The 27,741-nt window shown below is 37.9% G+C and overlaps 1 protein-coding gene across 17 annotated transcripts in view; it reads right to left on the bottom strand.

The window, feature by feature from the left end:
* Positions 1–3,723: 3,723 nt before the first annotated feature.
* Positions 3,724–27,741, bottom strand: part of LOC144981358 (GRB2-associated-binding protein 1-like) — a 53,358-nt gene continuing 29,340 nt past the window's right edge. For 4 of the 17 annotated variants that reach the window (XM_078951840.1, XM_078951837.1, XM_078951868.1 and 1 more), the window contains 13 exons: positions 21,037–21,165; positions 19,467–19,632; positions 16,172–16,397; positions 15,911–16,003; positions 14,868–15,547; positions 13,908–14,002; positions 12,565–12,865; positions 9,465–9,551; positions 7,909–8,002; positions 7,677–7,712; positions 7,302–7,422; positions 5,541–5,669; positions 3,850–5,445 (listed from right to left, as the gene is read on the bottom strand). In XM_078951840.1, the coding sequence (XP_078807966.1) occupies positions 5,287–5,445; positions 5,541–5,669; positions 7,302–7,422; positions 7,677–7,712; positions 7,909–8,002; positions 9,465–9,551; positions 12,565–12,865; positions 13,908–14,002; positions 14,868–15,547; positions 15,911–16,003; positions 16,172–16,397; positions 19,467–19,632; positions 21,037–21,165 (2,316 nt within the window). In that variant the 3' untranslated portion in view covers positions 3,850–5,286. Of the gene's footprint in view, positions 5,446–5,540; positions 5,670–6,517; positions 6,594–7,301; positions 7,423–7,676; positions 7,713–7,908; positions 8,003–9,464; positions 9,552–12,564; positions 12,866–13,907; positions 14,003–14,867; positions 15,548–15,910; positions 16,004–16,171; positions 16,398–19,466; positions 19,633–21,036; positions 21,166–22,795; positions 22,838–22,921; positions 23,026–27,741 lie in introns of those variants that run through there. The other 13 variants (XM_078951873.1, XM_078951845.1, XM_078951846.1 and 10 more) reach the window with 13 other exon arrangements.

Raw genomic sequence — 27,741 nt, 5'->3', positions numbered from 1 at the left:
ATATATATATATATACATACTTAGGATTCAAACTGAGTCATTCTTTAAAAGTTCCTAAAGAAATATGTGTAAATGTCTGCAAAAGACAAAGTACCATGTGTTGTACATTTTACAACAACCACTTTGGTCAATCAGACAGTTCCACGTTTTATCTTTAACTTTTTGTCCTAAATTCAAATAATTGATGCTTGATTGGAACAGTTTGATTAATTATATGCAAATCTCAATTAGCACTATGCAAAGGCTTTCTTTTATAAAACACATCTGAAAGTATATGTTTGGACGGATTCAAAGTCCTTTCTTATTAATTTAAATGAATTCAACTTTTTAGGAATGATGTTTCATGGTTGCTTGTAGATAAATGACTCCAACAGCTGTATTTTTGTAATTATTTTTGTAGGTAGATGAAGCTCCACACTGTGAGTCTGCATCACCATAGATGGGGGGGGGGGGGTATTGGCCCATAACAGGACAAAATTATATTTTTTGCCATTTGATCAGTGAAAGCCAGTAATTCTGTTCTTTTTGCCAAAATATACACAAGGAATTAAGTCAGAACTACAATATTGTATCTGCTGTCTATGGAATGCTGCCGTATGTTTTGCCATATCTGGAAGAAATCCCAAAGTGCCTGACAATAACATTTACAGTCTGTTTTGTATCATTATAATATTGTAGTACAAAGATGATGAAGCAGTGACATTTGCATGACGTTGCATGTTTGTTCAGTGATTAAGAAGGTTCATAAAACATGAGATTTGAAGGACAAGTTTATGGAGCGGAAAGTGTTCCTCATCATGTGCACTGGTGCAGATTTGTGGCTCTACATGTTGCAGTGAAGTTAATCAACATATGCTGGATTTCAATTAAATAGAGCCCCCAAAGCGCGCCACAAATCCATGATAATTAGCTGGTGCTGTACCACATTTTGTCAATCAGATGGACAGAACAAACTCATAACATCATCATTGTCAAAGTGATTGTCCTTGTATTGCAAACTATTAAAAAAAAGAAACATTCACTGATGTTTGTCCAAAAAGTTTGTTGTTCTTCATTACTTTCTTTTTTTTAATGTGTCATATTGATGTTTTTAATTAATGAAGTTACCGGTACTTTAAATGTGATTGTCTTTTTCCACTGACCTTGACTTTTTCAAAGTCAAAAACAACAAAATGTGTTAAAAGATGAATGCCTTGTTGATCCTATCCAAATATCCGTAAAAAAACTAAATGACTTTATCATTAAAAATAATTAAATTGATGTTGTTTTTATTCAGTCCTGCACCAACCCAACTTTAATGCCTTAACGTTCTGTAAAGCATCTTTGCAAGAGTCAACAGATTGTTTAGCTTATATTAGGTCTGATGGGGGGAAAAAAGCATTTATCTATAAATTGGCAACAAAAATGCTAAAACATCTAAATTCATGAGCCTGTTCATAACTAATCAGTAACTTGGCAATTCCTGAGAGAAAAAATTTAAGGCAGTTTTTATTTTTTTTTTGTCATTACACTGCAGAACTTCTCATAAGCAGAAGAGGTGTCATAAGAGGATTAGAGCTGTTTGGAGCCATGTGAACAGAAGAGATACAACAGCTTCACCTAGTGGTCATTATCAGGAAACATTGATGCCAGTGTTAGAAAAATGCAGAATTTAATTCCTTTACACTCAGAGTTGTTGTACGGAAGAGATTTGGGGCCATGGAGAAAGAAAAGAAACCATGAATCGATCCAACTATTGCCAAATGAAATATCGTATAATATCGGCGAATCCATTTTTTTCCAACACTCCTAGCTCACAGGCCTCCGTAGTTCATATTTCTGTGATTAAAGTCAGAATTTTCAATGTTCATTTTTCTTTCTCCATGGCCATAATCTTCTTCATTCAGAGTTGATTCACTTAAGTGTTTTATATTCTTTTAAACTGAAAGCAACAACCCTGAAGATAATTTTTGATTTTGCTTTATTGATAACAGCTTTAAACACCTTGTATCATTAATATCTGTTCTATTAAAATGACCTACTCTTTATTTTTATTACAAATTTTTTAATCAATGGTCAAGCTGCTTTTAAAAATATGTATAAAAAGATGGGATTTTTATATGGCTTTTTTTGATCACTGTCATCTTTTTTCTTTTCTGTATTAGTTTTAGTATTTTATCAATCATGTCTGTTTTTGTGCATATATTTGTTAAAAACAACAGGAAACAGCAGAACAATTGAAATAACGTTCGAGCTTTTGTTTCAAGTGCATTCTTTCTGGTTGAGTGGGAAAACTTCAATATTTCCACAAGTTAATGAAAGATATGACAGCATTTTTTTTCCTCATGTCAAAAAAAAAGGGAAGTTGATCGGCTGAAAGGAATTCTATACCTGTTTCCAGAAATGGATAGCCTGTATGGCCGTTTAAAAATCCTTTTTTCATAATTTTCAGTTGTTTTAATCGTTCACTGCTTGGTGACAATAATATGACTCCTTTTATTGAGTAACCAGAGCCATCTGTTCCTTGAAGGAAGCAAATATCTGCAGATCCTCTGACATAAGAATGTTACTTCATGATGTGGAGCAACTATATGTCGTCATTATTATTCACGAGAAATGTTTCTGCTTGATTTTGATCAGAAATCATCTCATGTTTTGTGGGATATAATCAAATAAAATGACAGGTGGAACACTGAATAATGGCAAAAGGTGCTGGAAAAAAATATATAATAAGCTTTATTAAAAAATGAACACCGGTGGAAAAAAAGGTTTTGCCATTACTGAAACCCTCACAGTCCTCTGGAACAAAGTCAACAAGAATCGTTTATAGAAGACTAGAACTTCTCCTTACCGCTGGAACTTAACAAAAGTCTCCCTTCAGCTATGTTTCAGCTACAAAGACAACCTGCCCATTCAGTTAAGGAAGAATCCTGATGAAGAAAAGCAGCCAAAAGTGGCTTCTTTACAGCAATGGTTGTTGATTTTAAAAAGGAGATTTGTTCTTAAAATGCTCATACCAAATAGTGTTTCTACCATGCAAGTGTTGTAAACATTTAGACTTGTTTTTGTTTCCTTGTGTTCTTTGATTCCGCACTATTTTATGCAGATTGAACCAGGACAAACACAGAGACAGAGGCATAGGTTATTTATGAGCGTTAGGACTTGGAGTTTGGTCAAAGCGTATTATGACGATAATTATTTTGAAAAAATATGAACAATTATCTAAAGCGACGGATGACGAGAACTTTTTTCCCATAAAACTAGCACACACTGTGCTGTACTGTATATATGTTTTGCTAAACCTTTATTTGCCAGTAGGGGACTTTCAGAATGCCAGTAAAATATATGTTGTACATCTCTTTGGCTACTCTAAAGTTTATGTAATGCACAAATCTTGGCTTTTACGAGTGTCTTTTGTTCTTGGTTCAAATAAAATAGGATCAAGGTAGTGGCACAACGAAAAATGTGCGTAGTTGCAGATTTTCCTTTTAACATGCAGGAACTTTAAATTTTCTAAAGTTTGGCTAGGTTTCTCTTATTTCCTCAGCAGATCATCCTCATATTCTCATATTATGAAGACAATCAAGTTTCTTTTTAAGTTTTTTATGTCTAAAACCAAGATGTTTATTCCCAGCTTTAAAAGTTCTCTTCATTTTCTTACCAACAATAAAAATACCAAATCAACCCGATTGTAATATTCTAAAACCAGAATGAAAATGGTCTCCTACAATGTTCAGACAAAAATGCTGTTATGCTGGATTGTTTATTCTTTAACCCACTCAATGAACAGATAAATCAAGGTGTTCACTTTGGTTTAAAGCATTTTTTTCACATCTTTTTCCAGTCATAATACAAAATAAACTAAAATGGTCATAAGTAGCTGGATTTTATTTAGTCTACCAATTTACACTTTTGTTGAGATTCATAAAAAAAAAAAAAAGTAAAAGCATGATCAGCTTTCCAGTCTGTTCAGGAAACTCCAAAAAGCTGACTTGACAGGCACATCTGTTTCATTAATGTTGATGCAATAGATAAACTATGTACAGCGATGATTTCTTCTTGCGATAGCACACGCTTGGGATGAAGGGATGACAGGTTAGCAAAGCACAGGATGATGGATGGAGACAGACTGTTAAAATGGTCTAAGTGATCTTATAAGCTGACCAGACATTTAACCATCACTGTAAACCAATTTGGTTTCAACTAAACTTAATAGGAGTACAGACAAAGTAAGGACAAATTACCTAAAGATAAAGGTTAATTTATCATTTCTCTTAATGAGTTTAAAATCTTTTTATCATTTGAATTTAAAAGAGTGAGCTAAAACTCAGTCCACGTGAAATTACTTCAATGAAATAAATTAGAAAGTGAACATTATTGTTATTATTATAAGCGTTTCTGTAGAGTACCAGATTTCCCCTTTGTAACCTCCGTTTAATGTCTTTGCTTAACTTATAGAAAACCTGTCATGCTCTTTAAACTCACAGTAATTCATTCATTAAGTCAAAAGTCCTGACACCCTTTCGACACGGCTCCTGGATTCTACCCTGCAGAATCCGGACGCCTCCAATCAAAAAAGGATGGCTGTCATACAAATAAAGGACACTTTTCTGTTTATATACATAACACTTTTGTACAGTCGTTGCACTTCCATGAAGACAGGCCGAAGCATTTCCACTCACAAAATAAATGGAAAAAAATAATAAATTCAGTGGAATAATCCTCCAGGTTTTCTAATGCTTAAGTTTTCGCAGTAGGTCATGTTTCAACTGAACATGAACTACACTGTACTGAAGGAGAAAAAAAAAAAAGAAAAAAAAAGAGTAAAGCCTCTGAAATTATGTCATACATGACAGAGTGAGTCAGTTAAAGTCAAGCTCCATAAGTGACCTTTGAACTGTTCCTCATTCATTTAAAAGAGCAGAAACCGTTAACCTGCATGTCTGCTAGATCTATATCTGCCCGCCAACAACACAGAAGCCCCCCATTTCATATAGGAGGCAGTGAATGATCAAAGTTAAGAGCGACAGCCCCCTCCCTCCCAGATAATTCCGCCTTCTTTCACACTGCATAAAGCTTATTTCTGGCCCACACCCTTTCTATAAAAATACACAAAGTGCCGTCTAGGACATGACAGCGGTGTAAACTGAAGTCAGATATGTGGCTATAGTGATCCACTGGCTCTCATTCACTAACAGTCTTGCGTAGGTGGACCGTGACCACTCAGAAGAACTAACAGAGTCAAAGGCCTATCGTTTTATCAAAAGGCAAGGCTTGATCAAAGGCAACTCTGTCGTCGGGACGTGTTCATTTGGCCGCTTTGGAGAGGGTGTCCGTCTCTGAGCACTGGCGGTCTTCGCTCCATGCCTCTCTGGTGCTTTTCAGGGCCTGCGTGCGCTGCTGGTCAACAACCACATAATCCACACGCTCGTCCGACGCGGTGATGCCAGTTCCCATGGATTTCATCTAAAGAGGCAAAATAAAAAAACAACAACAAAAAAAGTAAAATCTTTGAAACTCTTTTTACTTGAGAACGTGCGATTCAGAAGGTTGAGACTGACCTTTCTAGGTGGGGTAGACAAGCTAGACTCTAGATCCAGATCCAAGTACTCCACCTGTTTATCTCCCTTTGTCTTTAACATAGGGCTACTCCCACCATCCGTAGGCATGGGCGTGGAAAGCTTCATGATCTGCGTGAACCATGAGAAAATACTTTTACTAGCAGTCACAGTAAAACTCAATAAAACAATAACATGCTGTCAAAATAAAAAAAATGGTATTAGATGTCAAGAAAAAGTAGATTGACTAGAAAGACTGGGTTGTAAGAGAAATTTAATTTAATATCTGTTCTTATCTGTTCATTAAAATTGTATTAAAAAATAGAATTGGGACATTTAAGACTTGCACATTATGCTAACATGTTTTTTAAAAGTCTGAATTGCTGTTGTTTTGATAATTATTGCACAGTTTGATTATATTTTATTGATGTTTAACCGCTAAAACATAAGCAATTTATTAACTCAGCATTGTTGCTAGGTTACAACTGTCCAGAGTGGTCAATGTAGACTTTAAGCCAGAAAGAAATGGAATGACCTTGAACTACTCATTAAATCCTTTTTGATGCCCATATCCTGGAGCAAATTCCAGGATATGGACTAGAAGAACCAAACCTCTACTTCAACTGTTTTTGCTGCACATTTTTATCACCACATTCCCAAAATGGAACAATAAGGAGTATAGGGGGAAAAATAAGTTCAATTTTGGTATTGTGGCATCACTAGCACAAATTATTTCTACAGTTGTGTTAATTGTGAACTATATGTAGGGTGAAGGTATTAGATCTAGGATGTGACTAGACACAAACTACATCTAGAACTCATTTGTATCCAAACCACACCTTTTAAGCAGAGCGGATGATAATGGCACAGCAGAGACTGCAAACACTCTCTTCATGATCTAAAAATACAACCCACAAACTGCAACCTATGAATTTCTGACAGGCCTCACCATGCATGTCTAACCTGTCTACCTTGCTCACCTCTTCTATGGTGTCAACTTCCTCCACCTCCCTCTTTACAGGGGTGATGGGGACTGTGCAGTAGAAGGACTCCTCTCTACAGAATAAGAGGGGTTTTTGGCAAAGAAAACAAGAGACAAGCAGATGGTTAAGACCAAAAGAGCAAGATAAAGAAAACTGATGAAGGAGGCCAGAGAGATGGGAAACTGGAGGAAAAGAAATTGGCATCAGCGATAAAAATCAGAGGGAGGTGGAATACTGTCTTAAAGCAAGTGGAAAGAGAATTGAGGGAAATTAGTAGAATAGAAAATGAAAAATACAACAAAAGTCACAGCTTGAAGGCATTCATCAGTATTTTGCTGGTTCATAACTGAAATTATTACTCTACTGCCAATCCCACCACTTATTTGATATTCTTGTTTTTCCAAAATATATGCAAACAGAAAGAAAGAAAAAAAAGCAATTACCGGCAAAGAATTGAAAATACAAACAAACAGGAAGACAAAGGTTAAAAGAGCAGCAACATGACAGAAATGACAAGAAACCGCAAAGAAAAGCTGGAATGATGAGGAGTCCATCTGCAGCCTCTGGTACTATGTTCCCACTACAGTCTGGCTATTTAGGAGGAAAACAACTGGGTTTTTGAATTTCCTTTTCTTTCCCTGTATTATGTATTTTCCCCTTTACTTGTATTTTCTTAACTAAATCTTCATATGAGTTTTGTTTTGTTTGGTTTGTTTTCACTTCAAATGAAATTGTAATCGCTGATTTGTTTCTAGATAGACAGTACTTGTGTGTTACATACTGGTTCGTCTGTTGGTATATTAGAGTCCATGCCTATAATTAGCTCCGCATTTTCCTCGGAGTCAGTGCTGGAGGCCGTACTCTGCACTGACACGGGTCTCGGCACCGGAAACCTAGAGAAACTGAGCAGCATTCACAAGGTTTACACACCGACTTACAAGCAGACTCTGATGAGAACAAACACATAATGCAGACATAACAGCCACAACTGTCAACACCCCTGAAACCGTCAGAAATCCCTTCAAATAAGACAACAACCCCCTTTTAGTACCAAGGAACACTGAGGCAGATCCCACACTGTGACCTCTGTATTAAATGAAGTGTTAGTAACTACCATCTGTTAACCGTATTACACTACAAAAGGGCAGCGCCTCACCTGTTCACTTGCTGTAAAGTCTCACCTGCATTTTGGCTACAAAGAACAAGTGGCAACAGGGTGTATTATTATTCCTCGCCAAGAATAGCAGTTGCTGCACAAAGATCTACTTTTGCAGTTTTTTTGCACAGAGAACAAAAGCTGAACAGTGAGAACATGCCCTTAGTCTTCTGCAAACTGTAGAACTACGTAAAGTAGAAAAAAGCAAAAGCAAAGCCGCGTGGATACGTACTCTCGAGTGAATGACCGTGTGACGGGTGAGCGGACAGGTGTGCAGGACTCCTCCCAATCGGACGATGGTTTGATCTCCAGTGGAGCAGGTCTCACTGAACACAAAAAAAGACAACTAGTTGCAGAGACTACCAAAGGTTAAAACAAAACGGGGAAAGGGGACCAAGTATTTCATTTGCTAAAAATGACCTGTTTGTGTTTAGAATGGTTTCCTTTCAGAAAAGCTTTGTTTAAATGAAACCGTTCTCTGGAAATGTGCATATCATGACGTGTTGGGTTTTGGAAGCAAATGGAGAGGCAACTTTATGACACAGATGTCAATTTAAATGACCAAGACTCAACAAAAAATAAAAACTTATAACATACAACCAAATTAATGGCCCTGCCAGTTACGCACTCCCAAAAAGCTTTTTGAAGCAAGTGTTTGTTTTTTGGTAACTTATTGAAATCAACCGATGTTAAAACTGCATCAAGTTTATGCAGTCAACTATACAATCGGCTCCATTACTCACTGTTTTTAAGAAACTGCTTCATCCTTAAAAAGGTGTAACTGGTATAAGGTAAATCATGAAACTAGAGGTTACATTGCCAACATTTTCACAACAAACACAATCAGTTGATAAAAAACAACCAGGATCCTTTAAAAAAATGGGGTTTTGCAAAATAAATGTATAAAACTTTCACATGGTTTAATGAGACTAAAATCTCTGGGTTTATTGGGATCTAAACATTTACTAATCAAGTTTTTCTTTTCTTTTTTACAATACATTCAAGATGTTTTTCATGCAATTGAAATATTTTGTACTTTGTAAAACCAGAAAACAAGTCATCAATTTACTTAAATGGTTGATAATTTTCAGCTTTTTGTGAAGAAACCCATGCCCTGTTTATGGTACTCTGTAGTTTTCCTTTTCAAACTGCACTCTTTTGTCTGCTTCTGATTCATCACAATTTAAACAAAGAAATACACAGAAATGCAGTTTTAATCTTGTTTTTTTTATATATGTCCAGAGAAAAATGCTTTAAGAGCATATTAAAAACACCAAGACCGCAATTTTCATTGGAGTGGTTCTTTAGGTTCAAAGTGCAGTTGTACAATAAGTCGTTGATGCAGAATTTTTCTGGATTACAAGCTATATTTTTGTTTCCACGTGAAGAACAAACAACTGCCTTACAAAATCATGTAAGAAAAATAAAGAAATGTTAGTGTTTGGTGACAAAAACCAAATTGTGCATGTTTAGAACCGAAGTGCAATGTTTTAAACTCGTGGAAAGAGAAAGGTTAGGACCTTTTTGATTGACATCAGAATAATCATGACAGAGAATATTTCCAGGGCTTCTTCACAAGTGTTACTAAATCAATGAAGAATAAAAGCACACTCGTGCATCTCCTGTAGATATTTCAAATCAAAATCTTTAACTCATAGCCCTGAAGACTTGGCGGGATCCCAGGAGACTAGAAACAGCATGCAAAGAATCAGACGAAGAAGTGTGTGGAAAGGTCAGACACTGGAGAGTATTCAGATTCACAACAGCGGTTGGGTGTGGGGTACCTACCCTTGCGTCGTCCCCCTGGGAATTCACCTATGGTCTGAGAGTCGGTTCGCTCTAAACAGACACCTTTTGCTTTTATTTTAGGACTTCCTGATTGATGAAAGAAGACTTTGCTTATTACAGAACTTTGGGTGATTGAGACCTACAGCAGGAAGGGCTCTGCCATGCAAAGCAAAAGACAAGACGTATGGAAAGAACTACCTCCTCACATGCACCCGCTCACCTTTTAAAAAAAAAAAAAGAACACTTCAAGACGATTATTGTCATGACAACCGCAGACCCATAATGTCCAACATGCACTACACTTCATGCATCCACAGCTTCCCACACAAGGACTGACATCACAGCTGTGCATGCAGGATGAGCTGTGTATAAGCACTGGGAGTACAGTGAGAAATCAGGTCATGTTGAGAGGAGTAAACCTCAATCTGGAGCAGAACACTGAGACTTGTTGATAAGGCATCAACATGCTAATCATAACATTTGCTTGCAGGGTTGTTTATTAGGAAAATCTCAGTTGTGCCATAATTTTAAATATGATATTTAGTTTGGGGAAGTTTTCCTGGAAATGAGCCGCAAGTCTTCAGATTTATAGTTTGGGCAAATAAGGCAGAAAAAGCTGTCTCACAGTCTTACTGCTGTGGCCGTATTTGGGTTTGTTCTTTCGTTTTGTTTTATGTAATTTTTTTCTGTATCAGAGTGGAAACGTGAAACAGTGTTTTTGCGGATCTTTGTGTGCGTATGTGTGTCTGTCTCTGATTACTTTCAGGTGTGGTGCTGAGTAGGTGTGGCTCTCATTGGACCCAAGCGGATGGAGGCAGCCTTTAAGAGCACCATGTGGACCCTCCAGCCAGCGAGAAGGGAGCTTTGCTGCAACCTGTCTCCACTGCAGCTTGGCGCCCTTCTCCACCTGTTGAGTTGGTGTTGCACTTTGTCATTTTTGTGGTTTTGTGTTCAGGCCCACTCTGTGTAGTCTTTTGTTTAGTTTAGTGTAGCTGTAGGGGTGAACTGACATTTTCTTGCACATGTTTTCTCCTGTTTCTGTTAGTCTAGGGAGGTTAGTGTTTTGTCGTTGATTTTTCTTATCTTTCATTCACAGGTAAGATTTCAGACTTCAGTTTGGTGGGGTTCTGTTTGTTGTTTTGGCCTTTGTTCAACTTGAAGCCTTTCTGCTTTACCTGTTAAGTTATTGTTGGTTTGGTATTTATTAATTGTAAATAAGTTTGTTATTTTGTATGGAGACAATCTTTTGGTGTTTTTTTCATTAAATTAAAGTGTGTGTGTGTTTGGGGGGGGGGGGGGGGGGGGGGTATGTGAAGCTCCTATAGGTCCCCCCCAGACATAAAAACTTCACAAATAATAGATAATGGCTATTATCCCAAGCGATTTTTTGTATATCTCTAGAGTGCACACCAATTTAAAATCAAAAGTGTACCATTTTCAGTTCCAAAACTTTGTAACTGTTCATAATGGAAAGTTTTTTTAACTATATATAATGTTTTTATTTATTTTATATGATAATTCTAATTTTAAAAAAATAAAATATTCTGATAAATTTTTATTTGCAACATGCAATTCCAAAATACAAGTCTTCTCCCATGTTCCAAGTTTATTTTAAATTAGTACTTAGGTGGAATTGGCTTTGCAATAAAAAAAAAAAAAAAAAGTATCGAATGAAATAAATCTTATTAAACGGTCAATCAATCAGGGAACATGTTGATGACACTTTCACAGTGATAAACGGCTTGAAAAATAATTCTGAGCTGAATGAAAGTACTAACATATTTCAGGACCAATCATCTTTTGAATGTCATTAATGCAATATATAAAAATGACATTTTTGAGACTTGGTACCTAAGTTCTGAACCTGAACAGTGATCACAGACTCTGCTTTGCACCAATGAAGCAGCATGTAGTCCAGATATGAGCTATGTCCAGCTTAATTCATGTGTGAATTCCATATCCCTATAGGCGGTGTTCATTCTGAAGTTACAAGACACGGTTTATGCCGTGCAGAATTTCGTTGCACACTTAAATTAACCAGAAAATCCTAGTATAAACCACTACTCTGATCTCTTTTGGTAAAACAATCTCTTATTTTCCTTGAAAACGTACAGAACGCAGGGCAGGATGTGCTGCTCTCGGAGCGCTTTGCACACAGATGAGAGTTAGGGTGTAAGATGACACAGCTTTTCATTCACCTTATCGTGAGTGTGTCGTCTGAGCACACAATACATCTAATTTGTCCCCAAATGGGGTAGGGTTCCTAGTGTGTGTCGTGTAGTGCAGCCAGGCTTTTGCCTTAAACTTCTGCGATGAGCCACTAAACCAACGCTGCAGAATGAAGGTCTATAAGCATGAGAAGACAGTTTATAAACTGTCCCATTTTGCATGGAAAATACACTATGATCAAAAGTGCTTCGGTATAGGATCTTTCTACAGTTTAAGATTATTGAAACAAGGATATCAGAACTGTGGTCAGGTAAAGGTCTAGCAGAATAAATCTCAAAATAAATATTTACGAACACTATAATGATGTATCATCAGTGTCAGGAGCTTTACAGAATGCTATAGGAGGGTAAAAAGACCAAAAATGTGTGTTTATGTAACAACGACTCGATTATTCAAGGCCTGTCCTATGTGTACGGGTGAGAAGTTATGGAGTTTTAGGAGCAAAACGGGGTTTCTAGGCATCTTCATCTGCCAAACACACTGACAAGACATTGAAGCAGATTTGAGACTAATGGGTAAACTTTGTCAGCCTAAGAGCCTAACAAACCGTAAACTAATTTACCAGTTTGCTTTAGGAAATGAACACATAATTAGTGGTTTTTCCAACACTCCCAAACCAAGGACAGACCCATTAGTACACAATAATACAACAAGAGCAGAAATTAATGGCTTAAAAAAGCTCTGTAAAGATAGTTTTTTAGTTCTGATCTTGCACAGGAGGATGGTGGGTGAGTATGAGATGAAAGCATAGTTAGCCATAGCATTAGTCAACACTTAGTAGAGGTTTTATAGCACACACATCAATCACGAAGCAAGAAGACTAAGAACATGTGTTAAGGAGTCACCATCACACCTCCATGCAAGCACTCACCTTTACGGTCTGGCTTTAGATTACGGTCTACGGGCGGTGGCTGGCACTCACTGAGCACTGGCCTGCGAGGGGGGGTCTTTGGACTTAAGCGGAAACCCATGTGAGCGGGTGGGGGAACCTGTTTACCCAGGGAAGGGAACTCCACAGTGCTTGGGGTCATTGGTACATAGTTCGTTTCATTCGCTGTCTCTAGCAAACTGCCAGAGTGATGGTGCGATGGGGAATTGGCACTCATCGGGACATAGTTCTGGTCAACTTCTTCTGTAGAATGGCTCCCTAATGGCATCATTCCTTTGTTTTTCTGTTGATTGCATAATTAAAAAAACACTCTTAGTTCAAAAAGAACAAACCAAGCAAAGGATCGAAGTACAACAGTCACTTTTTAACACATATTCTGCTCTTTATATTGGTTGAATATTGATGTAAACATAGAATTTGAGAAAAAGGATTTTGGTAACAACTTCAAACATCAATAATTTACAAAGCTGTAGTCACTGCATTCTATCGTATAATGAGTATGGGTGCATGATGCTTTCCTAAGAGACAGAACGGGACTCATCCTTAGTGTAACTTGATACTACTTAAAAAGCTTTCAAAAGCCTGACAGCAGTACGGAGTGGAATAGTGTTTATGAGAAGTTTAATATTTCTGCAGTCTCTGCTGTTGCTTCACATCATTATTTGGTGAAGATAGTACAGACTATCCTCTCAATGCTCTTTGTGTTGCTTGAAGTGAGAAGTCCTGGACTCTGCTGTTTTTTGTTTGCTTTTTTGAAAAAACAGGCAGTTTGTTTTCTTCTTAGTAGAAAACCTGAACATGCTGGAGACTGCATTTCTACAAAGCAGCTACTGATACACACTTTTGTATTTTGCCAACAAAAGCCATTTGTGATTTTGATAAATCCCAAATGAGTCTTGTATGTGTATTTTACTTCCAAATTACACGGCTATGAATCATAAAATAACGACACAATGTGGTGACCCCTAAAGGGCAAAGCCCAAAAGCAAAGATACTTCGCTGGATCAACTTTGTTTACTTTGGTTAATTGAATTACGTCGTTATTTTGGCATATTTCAATTTGCAATTGATATGCTGCTATAATCTGTAGTCTTGTTTTCTTCAGCTCAAATACTTATTTAACTGTCAATAGTTACAAAACAGGAGTAGTAAGAAAATGTTACCAATTTAATATTATAAAATCTGGCAACCTTTTTAATAAATGAATTATTTTTAAAACATTCCGTTTCTAGAAATGTTCAGTCATCAACACAGGCTTACTAGCAGCCATTATTATAAGGTTAAAAAAAAAAACATCCACCTGTAACTTTGGTTGCAACACTTACAAAATAGCATTTGAGGTTTTCGTTGAAGTCAAATGAATAGCTTTTATCTGTGGGGAATGGTCTAGGAATGTCATAGAAGTCCTGGGATCCAAAATCTGCAGAAACAAAACCAAACAAAGTATTAAATATTTGCAGCAAATGTCTTACTGGAACAGCACAGTGCTCAGTCAAAATGTGATTTGATGGGAAAAATACGAAATTTTCAAAAAATATTGCTGTTGTGCCTCACCGCCATGTTTTCATTTTTAGGTGTTGATCTGAATGTAAACTAAAACATTAAGAGAAACCATGTCCAAAGGACATAAAGTACTGTGCAAGTGCACACGGTTTATCAAGCATAAATTGTAAATTATTGGAAAGAAGAAAAACAAACAAGTCTCAAATGTAAATCAATCAAAAAGCCACATTACAGTATATTTATTCAGGTTAGTGATAGTTCAGCATGAATCTGTAAAGTATGACTCACTGGCGTAGTTAAAATCTCATGAAAATGGATGAACAAATGACTTTATATTAATAAAAGCAGACTTAAAGATTCAAGTCCATTTAAAGACAGAAAAAAAGACCACCCTGAAGAAAAAAAAAATCTATAAATGTTTAATATTTTTTCAAAAAACTGCTCATTTTATGGCTTTCACAAAATGAATGCAGAAGCAACAATGGTATTTCACCTCAAGCTTAGCTAAAATAATTTTATTCATTGGGGATTTCTGCAGAAACATTTATTACCACAAGGGGGTGGACTATGTGGAGGAATCAATTTTTAGCCTCAACATTTCACCACCACCAATCCCCTTTAGAGCTCTAGTTGATCCTACAAAGATTGTTAGGTATCAATCTTTGCTCAAAGAATTTACTGCAAAATCAGACTTAAAAAAAAAGGTTTATGTGGGAATAAAAGCTTTTTTAGCTTAAAGGCAACACCTAAAACTGTGCTGAAGACGGGAGAAAAATAGAAACCTTTGCGAAGACGTGAACAGTCCTCCGCTCCAATAGTGTGGCTTCGTAAAGCTTTACTCCCGGCACTAGGTGGCACACTGTAGTTTCCATCCGTCTCCGAGGCTGGACGAGGCATACAAAAGGTGTCCGTAGGTGAGCGCTCAGCAGGCGGTTGTGGAAGCCCTGATGAGGAGCTGAGCGAAGGCTTGGGTGGTCTAGGGGGAGGCACTACATCACCCTCCGAACCTCCAGCTCCGGTTGACAGTGACATTGTGCGAGGGGCCTGGTAGGGACAGTTTGCACCAGGTGTGGGTGGGACGTCATAACTGATGGAAATATTGCGCATGTGTGTCTCTATTGAGGGTTTTCTCGAAGGTGTGTTGAAGACATAAAGCTCAGAGGCGTCCCCGCTGTCTGTATGAGCGGGAGGAGAGGAGGCAGATATGGGGAGAAGAACAGTGTCCTGGGAGTAACTGCGTGGGAGGCTGTAGAGACCGGCGTCAGCTGAGAAAGAGGCACCGCGGGACGGCGGCGAGTCGTAGAAGGAAGGGGCGGACGCTGGAGCTGGGTGTTGTGGGAAGAAGCCGTTGTGTGAAATGTGCTTGGCTGAGAAAGTGGCAGAAGTAGGAGTGCGATGAGAGGGAAGGTTGTCATTCAGGTCCGTCTCTGAAGAGGTAGACTTGGAGCACTCGGCATGGGCTCTGGGAACATAAATCGGATGCACATTTAAGTAAACTTAGGTCCACCGACAAAATATTACAATCCACACAGTGGCATTAAGCCTTTGTAGCATCATTTCCAAACTATAATAAAGATTTCCACATTTAACTTCACATGATCAGTCATCTTTGACAAAACCACACATTTAAAATCTTTAATAAAGTGATTTATTTTGTTATAATGCTATCATATCAAGGGTAGACTAATACATATTTCAATCCAGAAGTCATTTCACTTTGTACCAGAGCTGTGTGTGAGTTAGTGTTTCAGTATCGGACTGTCTTCTCTACACGTTTGGCACTTCAAACAAGCAGGCAATTCCAGCTGGAGGGCTGGCCACTCACAGACAAGTCTGTGGAGGAACAGTCTTGCTCTCACACTCCTCCAAAAGCAAATACTCCTGGTCTCCCTCCAGTGGAGACTGACACTCCACTGAGCTACACACAACATCCAACAAGGACAAGGAAGAGCAGCAGAGTTGGAAAATTGGAAGAAAAAAAAGACAAAATAAGAGGAAAGGGTCTGTAAACTGCACAGAGGAAGTTGTGAAAGTAAAACAAAAAAACTGAGCATGCATTATTAAAGAACAGGTTAAGTAACCTCACCTGTTGGGTTCAGGTTTTTTGCTCTCACAGTTAGCAAGCCACAAGTAGTCCTGAGGTTCATCTGAACTGGACTGGGAGTTCAGGTGTTGCACGCTCACTGGCTGGTATGGAGGTGGCACACCTGACAGGACTGATGCTGCTGGACCAACATTACCCAGAGCTGCATGTGGAGGCGTGTCAACCACAAGGCCCCCAGTAATGGACTGGTGAGCAGCTTTCGATGCGTCTTGAGGAGGACAGTGAGAGGACAGCGGTTAACAACAATCCTGTTGATGTGCCTGATCATTCTTTGTACTACTTATATGTAAAATAGGTCCCAATTAAAAAAATGAAGGACCACCTATGCTGACATCAGAAAAAAAAAAAAAAAGTAACATCAGACTGAAAAAAACAATTCTATTTTTCAGCATCGGTTGTATGGCTTTAACTCTTTTACACCAGAGCTTTAGCTCCAATGTTCACTACAGTGACTCTTCAACTGTTTACGCAGTTACCACAATTCTAACGGATTCTGAAGCGGAAGAAAGCAGCTTAGTGCTAATATGCAACCTTTTTCGGTTAGAAATGTGTTGCATATTGGTGCATAGCCAATATGAAAAGCCGCTTTCTCCACGTCAGATTCAGCTCATTTATGTTGATCGTGTAAACTGTCAAAGACTTACAGTTTGCCAAAGAGCGCGGTATTTAGGTTTTGCAGGCAACCTCTCCGGTGTTAAAGGGTTCAAGCTGGCTGCTGTGTGTTCATCATGCATACACGGGTTGGTTTGCACAAATAACATGGAGGTTGCTGCCATGAGTCCATTTTTTAAAATGTTTTTAAGCATGTAAGTAATTAATAAAATAAAAAAAAACTAACCAATTGGAATTGGAAACTTCATCTGCAATCAAAAAACAAGTTTTTTCTACAAAAAAATAAAAGTAGGTAAATATGGATATCGTGAACTGCAAATCCTATTAAAAACCGTCGAGGACGAACTTCTATTGTAGGCTTGTGATGTCCACTGACACAGTACAGGTCATGTAGCAAACATGTGATACTAACCACAAAATAAATAGAAAGCCGTGTTTGCAAATGCCAACTTTGGCAGGGTAAAGGTCTAAAAGAGTTTGGTGGAGGGGTTTCCTAGCAACCAAACCCAACACAACACTCCAGTCTTTTCAGACTATTTTAGCGGCATAAATAATCATTTGATCTTTCCTGCATGCAACTATTTTTATTTGGTCCTGCAGGTAAACACCCCATGCACAGAGAGAAACTTTCACTCATTCCCTCTCCTTAAATTGAACTGCCTCACTTCTTCCTTGTGCTTCGGATATTATTTTTATTCCTTCTGTTTTATCGTTCTTTCTTCTTTTGCAAAGCCAACCTGGTCCTGGAATCTGCTCCCTTATTATACAAAACTTTCTGATTCAGATTTTTCATTTTTTGGGGTGAAACTAAAATGTCAGAGGACCAAATGTGAGACCATGTGTTCAGTTGATAATGCTTAAATTGAAAAAGCAAAAAGACAATGACCAAACACAAGTAAAAGCACTGCAAAATGAAGGAAAATAAAGAGGGATTATGCTACAGAACAGTCAAAAGTCTTTACCATGACATGAAACACTGGCATTTGTAGATTGTTGGGATATTTGGCCTGTATGTTTTGTTGTTTTTCTTCCCACACTAGATAAATACAGTTCCTCACCAAGGTCTGTGCTTTGTAACAGGGAGAGTTACCATATTTCCAATCTTTTAAAAAAAATGTCTGCTTGAGTTGTTCTCCTAAAATGTGAACAAAGATGACTGCTTATAATCCAAGCAATCCTATTTTTTGTTGTAAAACAAAAGCAGTTTTGAGTTAATAAAAACATTTCTAGTCAATTCCGGCACTTGTGTTCGCTCCTTTTTGCTATTTAGGTTTTGTGTAAGAATCTGCAGAGAAAAAAAAGGGGGGAATGCTTTTTTTATGTGTGTGAAAGTACTAATCTATACCACCTACACCATCTCTGAGAGCTTCCATTCCTCCAGCTTTCCTAATGTTCCTTCCTCTAATATCTGCTCGGCTCTGAAGCGCTCTGCGTGTAGTGTGGCCACACATTACAGAGGAGTGGGAGCTGGGTCTCACACACAGAGAAGTGCAAACAGAAAGAGAGCCAAGGACATTCTTTTACAATAACAGCCAAAGAGGCCTATCTGAAAAAAAAAATATGTCTCAATTTTTATCCTTGAAAAGTCTGTTAGCTTGTGCGTCTTTAAAGAGCCAATATGAAAAATTCTGTTCAAGAGGAGCTCAATGTTAGTATTTTTTTCCTGAACTTGAGGCATAGCTGCTGCAAGGATGACAGAGCACCATAACCAATGAGTCACTTGACAACTTTGACAAGTGTCCTCTTCTAAAAAGAACCTGTGCAGTCCCTTATGTCAAACCTCACTTAAAAGCTGATGCATTTTACTGCTAAGGAGCAAGAGAAATTGGAACTAGAAGAAAAAAAGGGCTGAAAGACTTATAAAGTACTTGGGGCTTTGATTATGCTAATAGCAAACAGAAAATATTTACAACTTTTATAGCAGAACTTGGAAATATTCAGCAGTGGCTCATTAACTCATACATGTTAATGGACAACAACAGAACTATGATTATATTTACCAATAAAAATAAAATAGCTAAAATGTCATCCATCTGGTGGGTTCCTAGGAGAAGTGGAGCTTGACTGTGTGGAGGAGTTCAAGGATCTCATATCACTGGACATATAGGTCTCCTTAAAAAAACATGTTCAAAGCACCAGCAAACTAAAGTCGGATTTTTAAAACTTTAGATTCATTTTCACATAAAGACTTTTGTATTACGATTTTTGCCCTATACTACAGACAATTAAAAGACGAAAAATGCTTGTTACAGTGCTCTTTGTGTATGCATTTTACCAAAAACTAACAAAAGGCCTGGTGCAGGATGGTAAGAAGTATTGTCAAACAACAACTTTTGAATAAAAAACTGTTGCTGAGGAGATTTCAAGTTTAGAGCAGCGAGTTATTAATTTCCCATAAATAAATAAATCCTGAAAGCTAAATGGAAAAAAAAATGTCATGTTGCTCTTTAACTCACATTACAAATGGTTAGGGAGTCGTTTTGACTTTTAAGTTTTTTTTTGGCTGATTAATAAAATAGCTAATGTTAAAACATTGTTTCTGCTTAACAATAATCAGTTTTGTTTACTGTAGAGTATTCAACTTCCCTGAAACGAACATTGACACAACAGTAACAGGACTTGTAATTGTTAGGAGTACAATAACGACTTATGGGGCAACGCTTACCATCGTCAGTGGGGTTAAAACCACAGATGTCACAGATGTGGCGAACCCACTTGTTCATTTCTTCCTCAGTGTCAGCCACCAGGTAAAAGACACGGTCGATGGTCTTAATGTCGAAAATGAAGCTGTGCTCCAAATCCTTCTTGCTAAACGTCAGCCCAGCATCAACCTAGGGTGAGACGTCAACAGAGTTTGTCTTACAACATAGTGGTTCAGTATCAAGGTGACTGAGTTTGATCTGTGTTAATAACAAAAAATACAGTTTGGTGAACAAGTCTTGGTTTTTTTGCCTGTTCGTTTAAGAGACTTAATTGTTTTTATGCTTTCAGTGGCCTTGCCCTGAACTCTGAGCTCTTACAGGCACACACCTCTCTCCCAGTCCCTTGGGTCAGCTAATCAGCTGCTCCTGGACATAGCAAAGGGCAACACTTACACTTCCTCCTTAAGCCTAATTCAGAAAGAAAAAAAAACAGAACTGCCCCCAGACTGTTTTTTAACACGTGCTAAAATAATGATTTTATCATTTTCATTTACTGTTTCAAAATTGTTTTTAAATTGTATGCAAGTGGTTTTACTTGAGTTTTTTAATTTTTTTGGGGGTTGTTTACTTTACCATGATGTTTTGTAGAGCTTCCCAAGTAACCATGAACCATTTTAACTACCATCACTTGTCAGAGATTCTCACTGGTTTTTGTGCATTTTAGGCATTGTGATATAACATCTTCCAGAAACTTTCTGACTCAGACTCTATTCTTGTTTTTCTAGGAGTCCTTTTCATTATGTTCAGGTACTAAGTCACTGCTAAGAAATGGTATTTAAAAAAAGTGGAGTGAGAAAACATGATTAGAATTAAAAACTACCCAGTGGTTAATACATTTTGCTGTTTGTTTTTACTATTTTCTTTTTACTTGAAATATTTTAGAATGATGAACTTAGTTCTGGATGATGCAACTATTGATTTTTTTTAAAATAAATGTTTAATTATTTCGTGTGTGCCAATTCTTTTGGTCCTCAATATTACATGAAAAGGTAACTGAATGAATAGAACATATAAATAATAATCATACTGTAAACAACTTTATAATGGCTAAAAGTAAAGATTTCCCTACATTTCTTGGAAGTTTTCCTTCTGTTTTCCCCCCCTCATTCTTCATCCATAAAACATTTAGCCACACAATTAAACTTTGAATAAATTAGGCTTTACTGTTGCAATTTTAGTTTTTTGAGTCATTTCTAAGTCATAGTGATTATATTGTGTATTATTTAGCTTAGTTAATTGATACTATATCTCTGGTTAAGTCCGAATCAACCCTTCACCCCACCCCCAGTTATACAAACAGCCTTACCTACCAAGTTATACTGAAGTTCCCAAGAAGTGTTCATTTTCACAAATATAATGGCTTACATAAATGTAAAAAAATGTGGAATGAACTATAAAGCTAGACTAGCAGGCTTTAAACAAACCCTCATTTAAGAAAGAAAAGAAAAAGAACGTAGCAAGTATCTCCACTGCATCTACAGCAAAACTGTCACAACACAAATCGAGTGTTTCCCATGGAACAAGGAGTAATACCTGCTCACACAAGTTGAGATCTATTACACGAATAGGCTTCTTGGTGTGGTCATTCTTGTAATACTCCAAGACGTCTGGGTCGCCTGTTAGACGGCCACTGCGAAGAACAAACCATCGCTTCTTCCATGCCTGCAGGGTAAGCACAAAAATGAGGCCAAAGGTTATACGCATGTTCTCACACTGACTGTTTCATTCCCAGATGACCACAAGCTGACCAAAAGCTTTATTTATGTCATTTTCACTCCGTGTATCCCGGGAGGGCTTTTGTTTCTGTGTGCACTTAAATTTTAGCAGCGCTACCCTTTCTATGGAGTGGCGAGAGCCAGAGGACAGAAGCCTGAAGCAGAAATATATATCTGGGATTTTCAGAACAAAAGCTTTGTTCAAAAGATTTCAGCGACCTAATATATAAAGAAAAGCCGGCCATCAAGTGATTTATTTTGTTTTTCATTCTACTTTATAGACTGAAGAGAAGCTAATAGAAAAAGCTAACTGAAAAAAAAGGCAACAAAAAAAAAGAAAAAAAGCTGCGATTTTGAGCTTCACATACAGAATTCAGGGAGTATTTTCAACAGAAAACCTCAGAATACATCAGCGGTGTTCTATAAAATGAGAATAAAAAAAACTTCTGTTTTTATTTCAACAAAACAAAAAGGTGCAACAATTACCAGTAAAAGCAGACAGTTGAAACAGAGTGCATTAAATTTGAAATTGAATCATTGCACTGCTAAATCATTTGCAGTGCCACAAAGCTGATAAATGAACTAAAACAAGATTCTTCAAGAACTTGTGAAAACTGCAACAGTAAAGGTAAGCAAAAGTCTACAGAACCTCCACCTGGTTTTCCTAGGCTGTTTCTAAATAAAATTCGGATTTCCCCCTGTCTGCTGGGTTAGCATCTAACTGATAGGCAATAAAGCAATGGTTGAAGAAAGACAGTGGGTGTGTTAAGGGAACCTCTCTCTTCTGTATAAGACAAAGTGATCTTGGATCTTGTTACCCTGTGGGGAGCAGAAGGACCAAGATCTTAGGTTACAGAGAGGCCAGGCCCGCCCAGTGCGAGTGTGTTGACAGCTGAGAAAGTAGTTCATGCTCAGAACTGAGGCAGGAGAGACAGTAAACATGTTGATCTCATGCATGCAAAGCAAACATAAAATGAAAAGAAATAATTACAACAAATCATTATGGATAAAACTATAAGATTTTATAAGAAAAAAAAAAAAAAAAAGAGTTAAGTCTGTCTTAAATTCAATGTTAGGTGATAATTCGTCTAATAATAATGCATAATCCCCTGCATTTCCAAAAGATTTCCGACAGCAGGCTATCCCGTAGAATGTAATGTGCTATGCATGCATGCTGTATTAAGTCCATATGAACTGAGGGAATCAGAGGCCAACATTCATTTTTTCATCACCCAAAAGAAGGAAGTGGGGATGTTCATGAGAACACACAACCTTCTGTAGATAAGTCTTTAGCAAAGCTCAAATAACATCAAGTTGAGAAGTAAATCCATTTTCTCCTGCAATTTCTAAAATATTTAAAAACCCACAGCAAGAATTAATATTTTACTCCAGGAATCCAAAATACACAATCAGACATTTTATTGGACATGTGGAGTCACCCAATAAGGCCAAAGATATTTAAAACATCTAAAAAAGAAAAAGCAAGCAAATATAATTGCACTAGGATTTTTATAAATACAGTCTTACTCCAGTGTTAAGTCAGAAAAGACAACTTGATTAGGAACTTGATTACATACCTCTTGTCAGTGCTCAAGAAGAATATGTTTAGACATTTAGTCCTGTTTTTTGGGTTGTATATTCCATTAAAGGCAGCACTCACTTGAATCAACATAATTTAAACAAAGTATCACTGTAGAACTCACATCTTCACTTCAGCCTTTCTTGATACCTAAAATTCTGAACAATAATAGAGATGTCAGCCACAAAACCGGATGGGGAATGGGACAGCTTAGGACGATCCTGAACCAGAATGGGGAGGGCTCCCGACATAACGGCTACGCCTGCCAGCCCCTCTTTATCCCTACCCGCCTTTTCTTTAAGTATGTCCTCTGATAGGATGAGACGCGGGAAGACACCCCCTCTCCGTTTGCCCACCCTAGTTCAACAGCCAAAATGGGACAGACAGTGAGTGGTATTGAGGGGCATGCTAAGATGATGACAGAGACAGAGGGGCTGGGGGACTTGAAAAGAGATGCCAACAGAGCGAGTCATACTACTGTCAGAGGCCTCTTCACCAAATATCACTGGAGATTCCGAAAGTTTTGGATGGAGCTGTGCTACAACTATGCCGAATTAAGCAAAGACAAACATCCAGATAGAATAATACTGTACAAGAGATACTGTAAGCATGCACTTGTCCACATGGCGTACAACAAGAAACATTAAAGCCTAATTTATGTCTAATAACTGGAAAAAGTATTGTTGTGAGCCATAAAAATGAAGTTTAAGCAGAATCAATTTGTTTTTTTTGTTAACAAAAAGTAAGTCAACAATTAATTTAACTATTTTTATTTTTTTTCAAAATTTATGTTATTGTTGCACTGCTTAAATGTTCTCAAAAATACAAAGAAAAAAGAATTACACTTTTAGTTTAACTGTTATTAAAAGAATAAACCATCCAACCTGAAACCAGGCTGCATTTTGAATGGTTAACTTAATAGAAACACAACAAATCTATCTTTTTTTTTCTTTAAAAAAAAAAAACCTATTAGGAAGAGTTGAATCAATTTTTAAACTTAGGCAATGGTAACAAATAAAACTGCCAACACACAACAAGGAGGCAATGGCATCGGCAGACTTTTCAAGATTAGCCACCGCCGCCAGATTTTTTAGATAATCGTTGGCATGGTCATGAATGTAGACGGCAGCAGTCAGGCGGTTGTCAATCAGGAGGAGATGACATCATTACAAAATTTGGCGGCCACCTTTGATTGGATGATATCTAAATGTCTCTGGATGGCAGCCGTCCATACGATGTGCCACTATTTGCCATCTTGTGCATTGCTCATATGAGTAGTCCAGCACTCAATGTTCCGTCTTCTTTGTATTCTTCTCAGCATCAACCACATTTCAATAAGACACAGGTTTCAGAGTTGCAGCGGTGTTATCATATTATGTGCAGGACCTAAAGTCGCCAGGATCACTAGATTGATGTCTGGTCATAGCCGTCCCCCAGGACACGTCAACATCCCCTATCAAGCGCTCGCGCTGCTAGCGATTCTAACAATTGGTAGCAGCAGATTTCTAACAATTGGCCGGCAGCAGTGGGACGGCAGCGCAGGGGCAGGGGGATGGTGGAGGGTGGCAGTCTGAAATAGGTCAACCATCATACAATTTTGGGGACTTTGGAGACCTCCTATCAGTCAGTTATTGCGCTGCTGCCTTCCTGACACCCGCCCGTCACTGGACTGCCACTGAGCAACCTTGAAATGTGCTCAGGCGACCACTGACCAGTGTCAAAAAAAACGTCTGCTTGCCGTAAAATGTTCACTTTTTCTTAAAACCTCGATGACTACCATCTCCCAATTACAAATGCTGCAGTGTGGCCACCTGCCAATTCGCTGAAAAGCTTGCATTTAGATTGCTGCGCTATGGCATTTTACGATATGTGATCATAGTCTTATTAGGATTCAAGAGGCTGAGAAGACACCAGATGTCAATCAAAAATCATAACCAATGTGACCCACCAAAAGCTAAAGTTGAGGAGGTTTGTGTCGTCAGTATTGATCAAATTTTCCCTCATCAATGTGGGAATGGTCATCCAAAAACCATCTGAAGTACTTTGACTAACAAGAGAGATTCATTTATGTTTTTACTTTTGATCAAATTTTTACCTGTAAACTAATTATGAAAAGGTTGAACTTTTCTAGCATACACAAATGTGAGGTAATACAATGTGATCATCTGAAACAAAAGGCAGAAAATCAACATCAAACTCTAGATGCCTCAATTTGCACAACAATTTGTGAAAGTATACTAAAAGAAGAGTTTTAAAAAATTGGTTTGGTAGGATTTCTATGAATACTTATTCATTCATCTTCTAAACCCTTTTTGTCCCTTTTGGGGTCATGGGGCTGCCGGAGCCTATGAATATTATTTAGCATAAAACAGGATCATTCTCTTTTCCAATGTGTATGTAAAAAAATAAATTAAAAAAAAACTAGCCATGCCGTGCGCACAAAAAAAGACTTTAAAAAGATGCACTCATTTGGTCAATTCTAAATAAAACACATTGGCAGAAACACAAGCTTTTTTTTTTTTTTTTTTTTTTCAGCTGAAAATGGGTGTTTAGATTGAACAAAGCAGACTTACAGATATATGTCTATATAGATATGCATTTTTCTTGTTCATGGGCTGCACGGTGGCGCAGTGGTTAGCGCTCTTGCCTCACAGCAAGAAGGCCCCCGGTTCAAGTCCCGGCTGGGGGACATGAAAAACACAACATCAATGGGGGACCTTTCTGTGTGGAGTTTGCATGTTCTCCCCGTGCATGTGTGGGTTTTCTCCGGGATCTCCGGCTTCCTCCCACCGTCCAAAAACATGCTACATAGGTTGATTGGCAACTCTAAATTGTCCATAGGTGTGAGTGTGAGTGTGAGAGTGAGTGGATGTGTGATAAAGGATATTCCACCCTGTGACAGACTGGCGACCAGTCCAGGGTATCCCTTGCTTACGCCCAAGTGGCCGGGATAGGCTCCGGCAACCCCGTGACCCCGAAAGGGAATAAACGGTTAAGAAGATGAATGAATGAATGAATGAATGAATGAATGAATGAATGAATGAATGAATGAATGAATGAATGAATGAATGAATTTTTCTTGTTCATGTGTCAAAAAAGCAAAAAAAGCATTGGTGGTTGCTTTGCACCTTAAGATGTTGAGATGTTAAGAAGTTACAGCTCAACCCTCCAACTCAAGTCCATAGTACAGAAGTTAAGAAGTCCCAAAGTTTTTTACTTTAGGATCAGAAACTTATCAACTGATTATGAACATCTGTTCACAGATGGTGGTCCACAGGCATGCACATCTGTTATGGAAGTCCCCGCTCCTTATGGCAGGCAGATGACGTTTGTTGACCAGCCTCATTTAGCCATAGGCCAGCCACTCTTACTTGTGCGTTAATTGTGCGTTCTGAGGCTCAAGGAAGTAAAAATAGAAGTTTAGCGAGAATCCTAGTCATGCCCTGCAAACAAAGACGACTTATACAAGTTGCAGCACTAAACAGAGGAGCTTTTGTCTCCCCTCCTTCTCCCTCAGCATACCTCGTCACCAAGGCCATGAGTGCTAAAATCTCTGACGTTCATGGCACTCTTTTAGAAACGTCTTTATTCGATCAGTTTTAGCTACCTAGTAGTAAGAACAAGGAATGTTATTGAGTGGTATTACGCATTTGCTGACCACATTTTTGTCGAATTGCAGCATCACTGAAATAGCATTTTTTCCCCATCTTTGTCATGTTACAGACAAACTGAACTGTGTACCGGTAATATGCGTCAGTTTGTCAACACCTTTTTAATCACATTTGGGGGCTTTGTCCTTTAACTAGCCTCTTAATGCATAATAACAAGTGTAAACTACTGGCACTAAACAGCATAAACAAACAGAGGAGGAGGATAACTGCATTGGCACTCCTGCACTGCTACCTTTTTTAAAGTGACTTCATTTCCAAGCAATCTTTTTACATATTCAAATCAGAAAAAACTGCATATGTAAATTAAATAAACCTACCTAAACTGCATGGAAATTAAATACTTTGTTTTTTATATGTTAAAGTGGAGCTGGAAAGCTGAAACAGTTGATTAACAAAGTGAAACCCCCCTTAAAAATGGTACTTGTTGCTGTTTGGTAGACAAAAAAATGGCAGCAATGTATGTCATTATCAAAATTTTGCGCTACCTCAGCTTCCTTCCATACATGTTGACCCTGATTTTTTAACACTCCATCCTTTGCTGTGTGTTGTTTTTTTTTCTGAGGAACAAACAGATAATTTGTCCTAGTCAGAATGAGTCAGTGCAGCTGGGGTGCAGGTCATTTAACACAGCCCACTCAGATGGGACAGATGGCTCAGCCAGTCGCACGCTGATACAGATCTAATCTAATGCTATCACTTAGTACTTCAAAAGAAGAGCCAGGGAGCGAGAGATCATTTTACTGCAATCTAGAGTAAAGGTAAATGATGCAGAAACTGCAAAACTTAACAAATTCACCAATATACATAAAAAATGTGTCTTTTGGGAAAAAAAATATTGATATTAATTTAACCGACACTCAAAGTTCAAAACTGTTCAAAATATGCTGACTGATGATGATGTGCAACTCGTTGCTTTTACACAGCCTTTTCTGTAACACTGCCATATCCTCTTTTATCCCAGCGCAGTGTGAAAGAAAACTGTGGCAGTTTGCAGTCACATTCTTTACTGCCTCTTTATGGTCTGTGTATGCGGGGCTCTTCAACTAAATTGTAAAGCCGTCCAGTTGGAAAAAATTTTTTGAAGTTAAGGTCCGGAAAGAAAGAAAAAAGATGTCTACATAGTTAGTGTAATACATTTTTAAGTAGCTGATGATTGGTGGCACATCTGCATGTAATTAATATCCAACTCTCACTTCAAATTAATTTAGTACAATTTTGAACTTTTTGACAGTATTGAATGTCACGTAACATAAAACACGTGAAACTGTGCGCC

Source organism: Oryzias latipes, chromosome 1 (assembly GCF_053564925.1).
Source record: "Oryzias latipes strain Hd-rR chromosome 1, Olatipes_Hd-rR_3.1".
NCBI lineage: Eukaryota > Metazoa > Chordata > Actinopteri > Beloniformes > Adrianichthyidae > Oryzias > Oryzias latipes.
This window is presented reverse-complemented; position numbering and strand designations above follow the sequence as displayed.